Source organism: Gallus gallus, chromosome 6 (genome assembly GCF_016699485.2).
Source record: "Gallus gallus isolate bGalGal1 chromosome 6, bGalGal1.mat.broiler.GRCg7b, whole genome shotgun sequence".
Lineage (NCBI taxonomy): Eukaryota > Metazoa > Chordata > Aves > Galliformes > Phasianidae > Gallus > Gallus gallus.
Window position 1 is genome coordinate 3,452,848 of NC_052537.1, and position 11,676 is coordinate 3,464,523.

General features: G+C 47.2%; 1 protein-coding gene across 13 annotated transcripts; it reads left to right on the forward strand.

The window, feature by feature from the left end:
- The first annotated feature begins 1,133 nt into the window (after positions 1-1,133).
- NCOA4 (nuclear receptor coactivator 4) lies at positions 1,134-9,877 on the forward strand. Of its 13 annotated transcripts, XM_046942795.1 has the most exons (11): positions 1,134-1,312; positions 2,105-2,132; positions 3,051-3,204; positions 3,654-3,794; positions 3,921-4,009; positions 4,475-4,583; positions 5,101-5,172; positions 5,824-5,970; positions 6,131-7,141; positions 7,496-7,585; positions 8,281-9,877. In XM_046942795.1, the coding sequence occupies exons 3-11, from the start codon at positions 3,064-3,066 to the stop codon at positions 8,284-8,286; spliced, it is 1,806 nt and encodes a 601-aa protein (XP_046798751.1). In that variant the 5' UTR covers positions 1,134-1,312; positions 2,105-2,132; positions 3,051-3,063; the 3' UTR covers positions 8,287-9,877. The 13 variants fall into 13 exon arrangements, with proteins under 13 accessions (XP_046798751.1, XP_040558258.1, XP_040558260.1 ...); XM_040702324.2 differs by lacking the exon at positions 2,105-2,132; XM_040702326.2 differs by lacking the exon at positions 2,105-2,132 and having other exon boundaries at positions 5,827-5,970.
- The last annotated feature ends 1,799 nt before the right edge of the window (positions 9,878-11,676 follow it).

Below are 11,676 nucleotides of genomic sequence, written 5' to 3' on the forward strand. Positions count from 1 at the left end.
AGTTCAAAGCATTTGGCTTATCTCTGGCATTGAGATAGTTCACCGTGGAAAGCCGAGACTGAGTGCGGAGAGCTGCTGTGGGGCCATGAAGCGAAGGCTGTGGAGCATTGCCAGCTGCGTTCTGGGCCTGGTCGGGCCCGGCAGGACAAGCCAGGGGGGCAGGGACAGGGCTGGCGGCAGCTGTGGGACTGTGTGCCGGGTCACGGCCTGTCTGGAAGCAGACCAAGCACGGACGTCAGAGGGGGTGTGTGTGCGTGGGAGGGCGAGCTGCAGGGTCGTGGAGATGAAGGGAAAACGGCCCGTTTCCAAGGGAGAGCCTGCAGCTACTGGCTGTCCTGTGGGCACTGTGCCACTTCCCCGATGCCTGCTTTAACTGCAGGCTGTGCTCTGGCGCTGCTGCCTCGCACAGGGCATGGCTGGGAGGGGGCTCTGCTGTCCTGTCAGGGCACCCGGCTCAGTCTGCCTGTGCTGCACTGCTGGCAGCGTCACCTAGGCTTTTAAACAGTGATGTGCTGCCCAGCATGGGGTAAATTACACTGTGAGGTATTAGACTGTGACACACCACTAAAAGGAGCCTGGCCTCGTCCAAGTGCCTCCTGCACTTTAGGTATTCATAAACGTTGACCAGATACACTCAGCCTTCTCTTCTCAGACAGGGGAGGTTTAGGTTGGATATTAGCAGGAAGTTTTTCAACCAGAGGGTGGTGACACACTGAACAGGTTGCCCAAGGAGGCTGTGGATGCCCCATCCCTGGAGGCATTCAAGGCCAGGCTGGCTGTGGCTCTGGGCAGCCTGGTCTGCTGGTTGGTGACCCTGCACATAGCAGGGGGTTGGAACTAAATCATCATTGTGGTCCTCTTCAACCCAGGCCATTCTGTGATTCTCCAGGCTGCACAGACCCAGGTCCCTCAGCCTTCCGTCACACAGCAGGTGCTCCATGCCCTTTATCACCTTTGCCGACCCGCACCCCGCAATCCTTAGAGGCCTTTTCCTTCCTCGCTCATTCTGCGCTGCTCTCACCTTTGCACGCCCCGACGGCGCAGCCGTTCCCCCGGGCCGCCAGGCGGCGCTCGGGGCGGCGGTCTCGCGAGAGCTGCCGTTCATCTCCCGGCAGCCGCGGCGCCGCTGTGCTGAGTGCAGAGCGCCGCGCCGGCAGCACGGGGAGCGCACGGTGAGTGTGGGCCGCGCGCGGGCACCGCCGGATGTCGCTTCCTCGGCGCGCAGCGCGCCCTGCAGTGCCGCGCGGGTGCTGAGGGAACCGCCGCGCTGCTGTGGGGGCTCGGGGAGCGCGGTGCCGGGGCTGCAGCTGTGGTGCGGAACGCGTTGCCGGACGCGTTGCCATTTCTGTTCCTTACGGTGCCGTTTCGGTTTTTCTCGTGCTTAGAAAGGCACCGCGCGTGGCGCTGCGCCTTGTAGAACGCACGGGGTGCAGCCGTTCTGCGTGGAAACGGTGCCCTTCCCCGTCCGCGTAGAGCCCTGCGGGGTTCTGTCAGCGGAGCTGGTGCCGTTGTTGCTTTTGGATGCGAACGGGCATTTCTGTGGTTCACCGAGTCCTTCCCCCCCCCCCAGCCGCGGCTCCCACGCCCTCGCTGTGCGCTCGCTGAGGCGCCGGTCCGTGGCAGGACGGGGCGGAGCGGGGCCTGGCCGCCGCGATAAGTGCGGGGCTGCCGAGCCCGGCCCAGCCCTGGGGAGCCGCCTGCGGTGCCTCCCGCTCCGGCCCCGCTGCCTCGGGCCGCCGGCTGAGGTATTTCGGGGCCGCTGGGAGGCTTGGACGGGCGTGCTGTACCGCGTGGGTTTATTGAAGGGGCTGAGGAAAGGGAAACGAGCCGTCGGACCCTTCCGTAGCGCGGCGTCCCTTTCGCTGTCTGATTTCTGACGAAGCAGAACAGCCATTTTGCGAGGGCCGCCGGGCTGCGGGAAGGCGGCGTTGGCCGCTCTTTGTGCGCGCGTTGCGGGGGGCCTCGTGTGGCAACGGCACCGCCGGGCGCTGCGCCGGGGGGGGCTCCGCTGACGGGTGTGCGCCCACGGGGCTTTGCGGCTGTTATGTACGAGTATGGTCAACGGTACATCCGTATTTCTTTGTCTGTATTGGGTACATGGCAGCTTTGGATGCATCCAGTGTCATTGCTCGGTATGTACCTCTGCTGTTGTACCGATACTTCCAAATTACTTCTGAGAGGAGGGGCTCCCGCTGGCTCTCCTGCAGGCTGTGCATCAGGGAATTGAGTTTGGGTGGAGTCCTGGGCGACCTAACCTAACCTAGCGCTTGAGCTGGCGGCTGGAGACTGGACAGCTGACCTTTAGGTCCCTTCCAGCCCGGGCTGTTCTGTGACGCTGTGATTCGGCTCATTTGGTAAGATGGCTCCTAGGTAAGAGGGTGAAGAGACAGCTGCGTTGGTTGGTTGGTTTGGGGAACTGAAAAGTGCACTGTGGTGCCTGCGAGGCTGGAAAAACAAAGTAAGTGAAAAACCCAGCAAGAATGGTCAGGCTACATTTAAAGGAAATGTCACAGGCTCCACGGACGGTTGATTTTAAGGCAAGAAAAGGAAAATCTAAGGGGTGTTGGAAGGAGTACATTAGTGAGGTGAAGGGTGTGAAACCTTGTAGAACAGCAGCTGTGAACGAGCCAGCCTGTGTCGGTGCAAGGACAGAAGTGGCACTCGCAGCCTTGCCAGGCCATTCTTCCACGGCAGCTCTGCTGAGCCTTGCCCAGATCAGCTCCCGGCCGCTGGAGTTTGCTGACTAGACAGAAATGCCATGGGCACGTGAGCAGCAGGGAGGATTGCCTAAGCTCCTGCGGTTTAAACTGTTGTCAAATATCTGTTGGTTTTCCTGTGGTTGTGTAAATTCCTTGGGCCAAAGTGTTCCAGAGTCTGCTGTTGCTCCTGGAGAAGGGTTCATCTCTGCTCACGAAACTTAATCGCTGTGGAGTCTCAGACTTTGCTGTTCCCTTTAATAGCGGAGTAATGCAGATGGTTCTTCATAGGATGCCTTCCCTCTTTCCTTAAGGGAGAACAGAAACTTCTAATAGTTCCTTATTGTGCTTTAGGAACACGCTAAGAATGAGTCTGCCACAAGACAGAAATAGAAGCTCTTGCAGCAGCGAGACGCTGGCAAAGTGCCTTCAGGCGAGGAAGGACTTGGAAACAGCTATCTCTGGAATTGTCAAAGCCGAGCAGCAGATTAAAGAGAACTGGCGAGAGGTAATTTTTCATCTGTTAAAAAAATGCATTAATAACTTGGGTGACTTCACTGACAGTTTAAATTATTCCAGAGTACTTTCTGTTGAGAGGATGGTCTGAAGTTTTCCAAGAGATGGGCAAGTATCTTGGCCTATAACTTAGGCATGCTTTTGGTGAAGTTGTTCTGTACTGCTAGCCTAGACATGCAGAATTTTCTAAAGCTTTTGGCTGAAGTATCTGAGTAGAGAGATGTTGTGAATAACATTGCTATTTGATAATCCTTTAGAGGCAGCTTGGAAACTTGCACTGACTTGTGAGTCATGCGGTGTTGTGGGTTACTGTGGCTTAGAGCTTGAGGAATAAATTGGTACAGAAATACCACTTCTGACTGAGAAATATTATTTTGTAATCTGCGCAGCATATGCTTGTTGGTACTGTTTGACAGCTAGAACAAAAACGTTACCTTGCAGGTTAAAGCCAAGATTCACAGCCATATCAGTCGCCAGCTGGAATGCCTGCGCAGCCGTGAGGTGTGGCTGTTTGAGCAGGTAGATCTCATTCAGCAGCTGAAGGAGGAGGCGTTGCAGCAGCAAGCTCAGCAGCTCTATTGGGTAAGAGATGGCTGCACGTTGGTTTTCTTGCACTGGGATTTTAAAATAAACTGTGTTTTTACAATTATTTTCTTAGTTTTAACCTGAGAAGCCCAAACAATAATGAGTGTTTTGTCTTCCACACAGTACTTGGGCCAGTTCAATTGCCTTATTCATCAGCTGGAACACTCCTACAATAACGAACTAGCAAACCAGATTTCCATTTGCCTGGAGAGGTAAATATTGATTACAGTGCAAGCTCACACAGTTGGTATTTATTTTGACTTAAAAAATTAACCCCATTTGTGATTCTAGAAGAACTAATAATTAACCTGAGTCACCATTTCTGCATTTTAATAGTTCATAGGGGTAAGGTCTTTAAAACACTCTGAAATATGATTCCTCTCATCTTCATCTTAGATTGGAAGAAAACAAACAAAGCAAGACCATAAAAAGCAGTGGGTGTACTCATTTATGCAGATTACTTCAGATTTCAATTGTTGATGGCAGTTGAAGTAAAAGGGAAGAACTTGTGTGTTGCTGGTTACTTTGCTCTAGTTTGTGAATTTGCATCTCCTTATTTTCATACAAGCAGTAAAAATCTTTCATTGTTAATTAGTGCCAAGTCAGTTCCCAAAACAGGACAGGTGTAGAAGATTACAGTTAAAAAAATAAGTCTAACTCTCATCTTACTCTTTCAGACTGGAAAGTCTCACTCTTAAACCGGAGGAGTCTTCTGTTCTGAATTTCGAGGCTGACACATCGTACCTTCGCCAGGCTATTACCTCATTTGGTTCAATTAAAACAATGGTAAGCATCGAGACATTACTGGATTGCAGTACTTAAAGTCTGTGTGTATATATAGTTAGAGCTTGAATTGCTCTTGTGTACAAGTCATATAGTTCTACTTGTTCAGTATTCAGACAGTGGTTTATTAATTACTGCACTTACCTCTGTTTTGACTGAACTTAGTTCTAGTTATGTATTATGTTTCTTTGGTTGTTTTCTTTTCCAGCAACTGAAAAATTAATGTTAACTGTGAGCATCTAAAGGAAAATCTTATATTGTGGGAAGGTATCTATGCTGTAGAAATGTGTTGGGATTCTTACGTAATCAGTGTATCTTCTCTGTTATTGGAGATCATTCTCTTAAAGGCAGTGGAATGGAACTAGTCTTTTTATAGCAAATCTTTATTGTGTTCTGAATATTGAAAATTGTTGGCTATAAAGAGTGGGTCAATTGTTACTGCACTTTGCTTCTGCATCTTAGAAACTGGAAAAAAAAAAAAAAGAGATTTAAACTGGATTCTACTTCTCTCTTCTTATAGCAAACCTCAGAGAGAGAGAATACTTCTCCTTGGTTCCCAGGGCAGAATTGTGCCCTAACAAACTGTGAGCAGGTAAGATTAGTACTCATATCTGTTGATGTTTGGCTGTATCAGTGGTGAAGGGAGAACTCCAGCACAGTGTGTTAGCCTGCTTGAGGAGTAGCTTCTGTTTGTGAAGATATTTGAGTGGCCAATAGCAGCTGCTGTGCTCAACATTAGGGATCTGGTTTTCTAGCTGCTCCGTGAATAGATGTGCAAAAGGATAGTATGGAAGTGAAGTTGGAGTTGGACTGTCTGCCTGAATGTCTTAAAGAATGGCCCTTTATATTGTCAGGTCAGGACTGGGAGCTACATAATTTGTTTTAATCCAGGAGTTCATGGGAAACAAGATGCTGGGCCCTACCCAGAAACAGTGCTGGTAAAGATTTGGAGGGCAGCAAATTAGAAATGGAAGTGTGGTCAAATTTAGGGGGTTATGACTAGATTATACACTGTAGAAGCTGTCACTTCCCTTTGTTGTCTTTTGCTCTCTGAACAGCCTCGTATCACAAAACAATTGGTGCAGTGGCTTGAAGTCATACACATGAGTGAAGATCTGTTTTTGCTAACTAGAAGAAATACTGGTTCTGAAGTTCTGACGTGTACTGAATGTTCATTTGGATGTTCACCTTTGATTGCTTCAGCAATTAGACAACTTGATAACAAATGATGTTTCTTTATCAGCAGAAAACACTGTGTGGGACAGTGGGCACCTCGCTTGCTGACTGGTTGCTTGGAAGCAGACCTGTGGATGTTTGCCGGGCTCCATATATTCCCAGCACCAATCTCGAGGAATGGGTGACCCAGAAATCTGTGTCAGAACCCAGCCAGGTATGCCATTTATGCACTAACCTCGTAAGGAGAGAATGGTTGCAGGTGGAATGTGGTGGAACTTAAATCTCCTGTAATTTTGAAGCTATGACTATGCAAGCAGTTAGTGAAACGTTGTTTTTTTAGTGTCAATAACTGCTTTTCAATGTGTCTTTACTAGGATTTAAGCTCTTCCAAAGTCTGCTATTTTGAAAGAGCCTGGGGAAACTTGAAAGATTTGGAAAACTGGCTCCTGCGCAATCAGCAGCATGACGTTGCTGGGAAGACAGATGCCCCTGGTCACAAGGACTCCACCTTGACTTCCAACTCATCCTTTTCCATGGAAAAAAAGGTGGAGGAATTGGAATCCCTTGTGCAAGAGGAGGTGGACCTTTCCGACTGGCTGCTTACACCTGGCGTGGAAAACGGAGGTAGCGCTTCAGATGAGAAATGGAAGTATGAATTTAAACCTTTTAGGGAAGAATTTAATTGCAATGATTGGCTCCTCAAAGCTGAAACGTGTACCAGTTGTCGTGGCAGCCAGATCAAAAGTGTGGAAATTGAGAACCTGGGAAACCTGAAGTGCCTGAATGAGCATCTCGATGGAAAGAAGTTACCCACTACATCTGCTGTAAATGCCTGGCTTCTTCAGCACCCCCAGCCCCCTTTTAAAATGGAAGATGTGTGCAAAGCTAATGAGCTGTGTAGCAGCTTCTCAGAATGTGTGTGTGATGAAAACTGTGGAAAAGAGGCTCTGTGTAAATGGCTTCTGAAGAAGGAAGGGAAGGATAAAAATGGAGTTCCAGTAAGCCAGAAAGCTGTACCAAACGTAGAGCATGAGAAGACAAAGTCTCTTGTCAGTTCCTGGCTTAACCCTTCACAACAGCTCTCAGGGGAACCTGTTAGCGCCGAGAAAGTGGATTATTCAGCAGAGATAGCAGAACCCTTCAAAGTACTGCTTGAAAGGCCTCTGACGAGCTGGCTAGCCAAGTCTGAGCACAAAGCAGAAAGTGCAGATGAGAAGGCAAGCAGAGAGAAAGTAAATAGTAGTTCCAGAAGTCCCTTTGTGGACCTCTTGGCTCCATTCCACCACCCCTTGAATGTAAACAGTTGGGTGTTGGCTTCAAACAACCTAGAAAATGATAACCCGCCTCCAGTGGAAGATAAATGGCTCCTACACAAGAAAGCACAAGTAAGCATATTCATAGCTGTTTGTTACTGCTGTGTTTTAAGGCAATGGGATGAGTTTACTGTTTAAAAACTTTATGCCTATCTTCTTTTCCAAATTCATAACTCTGTTGTATAATATTCAGTGTGATTTTTAGGTTTTTTTAGCTCGTTTAATGACTTCAGTGATCATTACTTAGTTATTTCAGTAGACTGGGCCAGTGTTTCACATACAGCAAGAGTTAGTTTTTAAATACAAGCAGTCTTCATCTTAGAGATTCAGGATACAGGCTTTTTTTTTTCCTTATGAGCGCTTGACAGACTTTGGAGATGCATCAGAATGTTTAGCCGACATTAATTAAAGTGGTGATTCTTCCAGGAGTTTGGCCTTCCTACGGTTTGCGACCTGTTTGCCTGTATGAAACTCAATGGAGACAACGAGAAATGGCTGTATCGCACCACTCTGCAGGTAGGGTGCCCTGATGTGTTAGGATATCTGCGCCTAGACGTAGCTTAGGTACCAAATAGAAAAGGCAATGGCATTCATCTTTAGAGCTCTCCAACTGTAACGTTTAATGGCGTTGAGTTTTCCTGCCCATATACCATCTTAGCAGCTTGGGTCTTCTGGTTTTTGCATTATTCCTTCTCTTGATTCCAAGCCAGGAAAGGAGTTGCTTACATTCTTGAGTAAAACAGTTAAACTGATTGACACTTGATGAAACCTTGGTAGCTTCCATTGTGACTAAAGCACACAATTAATGTTTAAATGCCTAGGCAACTTCTTTATTGTTTTGGTAATGTATTTACACTTGACTTTGTGCTTATCCTCGCTGTCAAAATAATCATAGAATCATAGAATGACCTGGGTTGAAAAGGACCACAATGCTCATTGAGTTCCAACCCCCTGCTGTGTGCAGGGTTGTCAACCATCAGACCAGGCTGCCCAGAGCCACATCCAGCCTGGGGTAACTGTAATTGTTTCCAAAATTCATGGAAAGCCACCTTCTTAGCAGGTGCCCATCAAACCCTACAAGGCAAGATACTCGTTCTAGAAATCATTTCAGTAGGATTTTTTCCCATTGTCTTACAAATGCTTTTGTCCAAAAGTGCTTCTTTCTGTTTATCGCGGACCAAAAAGAATAACCGTATTTTAAACTTGTTTAGATGTGAAGAACTGGAGGCATTGGAATTGTCCCCTTCCTGCTGACGAATCGCACATCATGCTGAGTGACTGCAGCCAGCTGAATTCTCGTGTTGGTGTTTGGCGGTCTGCTTTCTCTTTTAAAATTAGAACAGAAAAAGAAATATTCGTATAACAGAGTTATGGTGCAAAATACGTCTTTTTGTTATGATTGATTTTGAAATGTAAACCCACTGAGCATAAGCAATCTGACACTATAGAGATGTTAGTCAATTCGTATGTTATGGGATTACCTGCATCTTCCTTAATGGGCTCTCACTTGAAGTATGTTGAAAGCAGTGCAAGTATAAAGCAAAATCTCTGTGGTGCTGTGAATCATCCACCTCTTCCATCCACTTCAGAAACGTTGCATTTACATTCAGCTGCCACAACTTTGACATGAGTTGGATTCTAGCTTACTGGGGTTGCGAGGTAGCTTAGGCTGTGCTTGAAATTAATTGTTTTCAGTTGAGCAGTTGCTAATTGTAAAGGTTTCTTTTGCATCTTATATTGGTGTGTCTCCCAGCTGAGTCTGCGTAGTCTAAATTCTGAATACCTCAGTTGTGGAACCTGGCACGTGACAGGAGAGTTGGTAACGTGGTTTTAGGTAAGTCATGATGAACTTTTATTGACTAAGCCAGTGGAAGGCAGGCATCCTTGCCAGGTGGCATTTAAAGGTAGTATTTGGGGAATTAGATTCCTTCTCTTCAGATTGGATATATATATTTTTTCTTTTTTAATTGGGAAGCACTGGCTTTGCAAACTGCAGATCCCACTGCCTGATCAATTTTAGTGTTTTAGCTGTGAAATTTCTTACTGCTGAGTATGAAAGTGAGGGTTCCAATAATTCTGCTCCCTGTAGCCATGGACATACAGCTCACGAGGTATTTACGTTTTGAGTTCGTAGGAAAGAAAGCGATGTTGGATGGAAACGTGGATCACTCCTGTCAGTTTGCATGGAAAAACTGAAGTTGCATCATTCGTGCTGCAGCTTCTACTCACTTGAAACTTAGTGACTAAAAAGCCTCCCCTTTTCCCTATGGCTGAAGCCTGCCTCGGAGTAAAAATGATTTCACTTCCTTACAATGCTGTAGAAATTAGCAAGATCCGACCTTGGTATGTGCGCACACGTTGCTGTCTGATACAACCTGTGTATTTGTTCCAGTTTTCGGTCTGAGGGGTACACTGCACACCTGAAACTAGACCCCAAAAGGGCTTGACATCAGTGGACCACTACCTAGAGGCTTTTGTACTTCAACAGTTGGGGTTTTCTACTGAAAACAGAAAGGTGTTTCTGAAGTTCACTTTTCTCCTTTGAACATGTCTTTGTTGCATGGGAAGATGCTATGACTGACTCCAATAATAGCCTCATTTGATTAGCAGTTGAACTTGATGAAGGTGATTGAAGTGCAGCCCACCTCCTGTGATTCCTTGTAGTCGTTGTGTGCTACCTTATCAGTTCATTATGAGCCTTTAAACCTTGGGGGTATGTATTCCTTTACTTATTCAACTGACTTATCACTAATTGATATTTATGTAAAACATTAATTTAGTCTTTTCCATTAAAATAATTGCAGCCAAGCTGTGTGGTATGGCTTCTTTGTGGGATGGTTAACAAAACTGCTGGACTTGCCTGGGTCACTTCTGCTCGGGTGTTGCTGTGGCTGTGTGCTCACCCCAGCAGTGGGTTTGTGCTTCAGTTTGCTGCTTGGCCCCCACCTGCACTGTGGCCAGGGAACCTCAGGGAGCTTACTGCCATCTCTGCAGTGAACAGAAGCCCACAGACACATAGGTGGTATGGCTAAAGCACTGGCCTTTATTCAGGAGCTGTAAGAAACACAGATTTAGACAAAATGGTGTCTTCCGAGTCTTATTAGGTCTTGAATATTGAAGGATTGGTGGATTTTGTTTTTAGTATGATTGAGTCCTCTTCTGTATCTGTATTGTGTCTGGCTGCACAACTGAAAGCTGGTTCTCTAGCTCTTGAGCTCTCCTTGTAGTTAATGTCAGACTTGTTGCATATTTTGCTTCTCCTGTGAGGATTTCCCATTCCTTTTAAGTGGCACTGTACCACGAAGAGAGCATTCTTCAGTGACAGCGTGCAGCTGGGCCTGGCAGCCTTTCAACCCAGTTACCTGGAGTTTCTTATGAGGGTGTATGTGCACATAAGCTCTTTTCCTAAATGGGCTAGAGCTTCCCTTAGCAGCTACGTGTGCAACTCCTGAGTATGTATCCTGAGCATACAGCTTTCACAGACAAGGACAAATAATTATTTCACATCTCTTCTAAGTACAAAAGGAAGACAAAATAGCAGGTGCAGACAACAATTCATAGCTTTGCAAGCAGTCAGAAAGGTTTTCTTTGACTGAGCTGAGCGGGTTAGGCTGATGTCTTGTACTGAGGAATTGGGTTAGAGCAGGGCATGGGCAATCCCAAGCAGGAGAGCATGAGCCCAGTGAAGGGCCAATGCACCCCAACACCAGGGCTGCTCATGGGGCTCCTGAGCTGTGAGGCTGCCCAGTTGTTGGGCTTCTGCCTGCTGTGCCAGCACATCTGGGCAGGGAGAGGGGGAATGCACAGCGGGAAGAGATGCCTGAGTGGAATGCAGTACCAATGTTAACGACAGTACTAAAAATGGCTGTGGTACCTCCCACGTCACTGTGGTGCCTGGCATGCAGCAGTGCAGGCTAGTATGCAGGTATACAAAGCTTCATTTAAAGCATACTGATTCTCAGCTGTACCTCTGTGCAGAGAGACAAAATCTGATAAAACCTAATCTGGAATAGCCCCCTATCCTTTCTCAGTCCCACGTTAAGTCGAAGGAAATGCGACCTGTGAGCCCTGGATCCCCTTTGCTGCCCTGAAATACGTTCCCCCTCCTTTTCAGAAGCAGCTTCTGTTTTTCTGAGGAAGTTGAGGTTGCTACCTTGTGACTAATGAAGTTTCAACCAATTCTCCCCTGGCACCACAACTCATCTGCTGACAGGGAGTACTTAAGTGGGGTTTACGTTTCTGTTCATTGGGCTGCACACAAAAGTAGCTGCAGAACAACCAGAAAGCTTTCCTTACAGCTGCTGTCTGATTCCCTCACTTGCTGCCACAGATGAAAAGGTGTCCATCACTCTATCAGCAAAACCAGATGCTGTGCCAGGCACAGCAGGCAGATAGAGCACAGCCCTTTGGGATCGCAGAGGTCCCTCATGCCCACGTTTACATAATTCTCTGTTGGAGAGCTGCGACATGCTTACCAAATCCTACAGGTGCAACTTCCTTTTATTCCTACTGACCTCACATACTCCTTTGGTCATAGCTTTTAGCAGCAGCTTTATACTGATTGCTAACACTTGACTGGTGACCACAGCAACTCCTGCACATAAAGC

Coding starts and splice junctions, on each gene's coding strand:
- NCOA4 (XM_040702321.2), top strand. CDS start 2,098: ATGGCAGCTTTGGATGCATCCAGTGTCATTGCTCG. Junction 4,584..5,100: donor TTGGTTCAATTAAAACAATG/GTAAGCATCGAG, acceptor CTCTTCTTATAG/CAAACCTCAGAGAGAGAGAA. Junction 5,971..6,130: donor CTGTGTCAGAACCCAGCCAG/GTATGCCATTTA, acceptor TGTCTTTACTAG/GATTTAAGCTCTTCCAAAGT.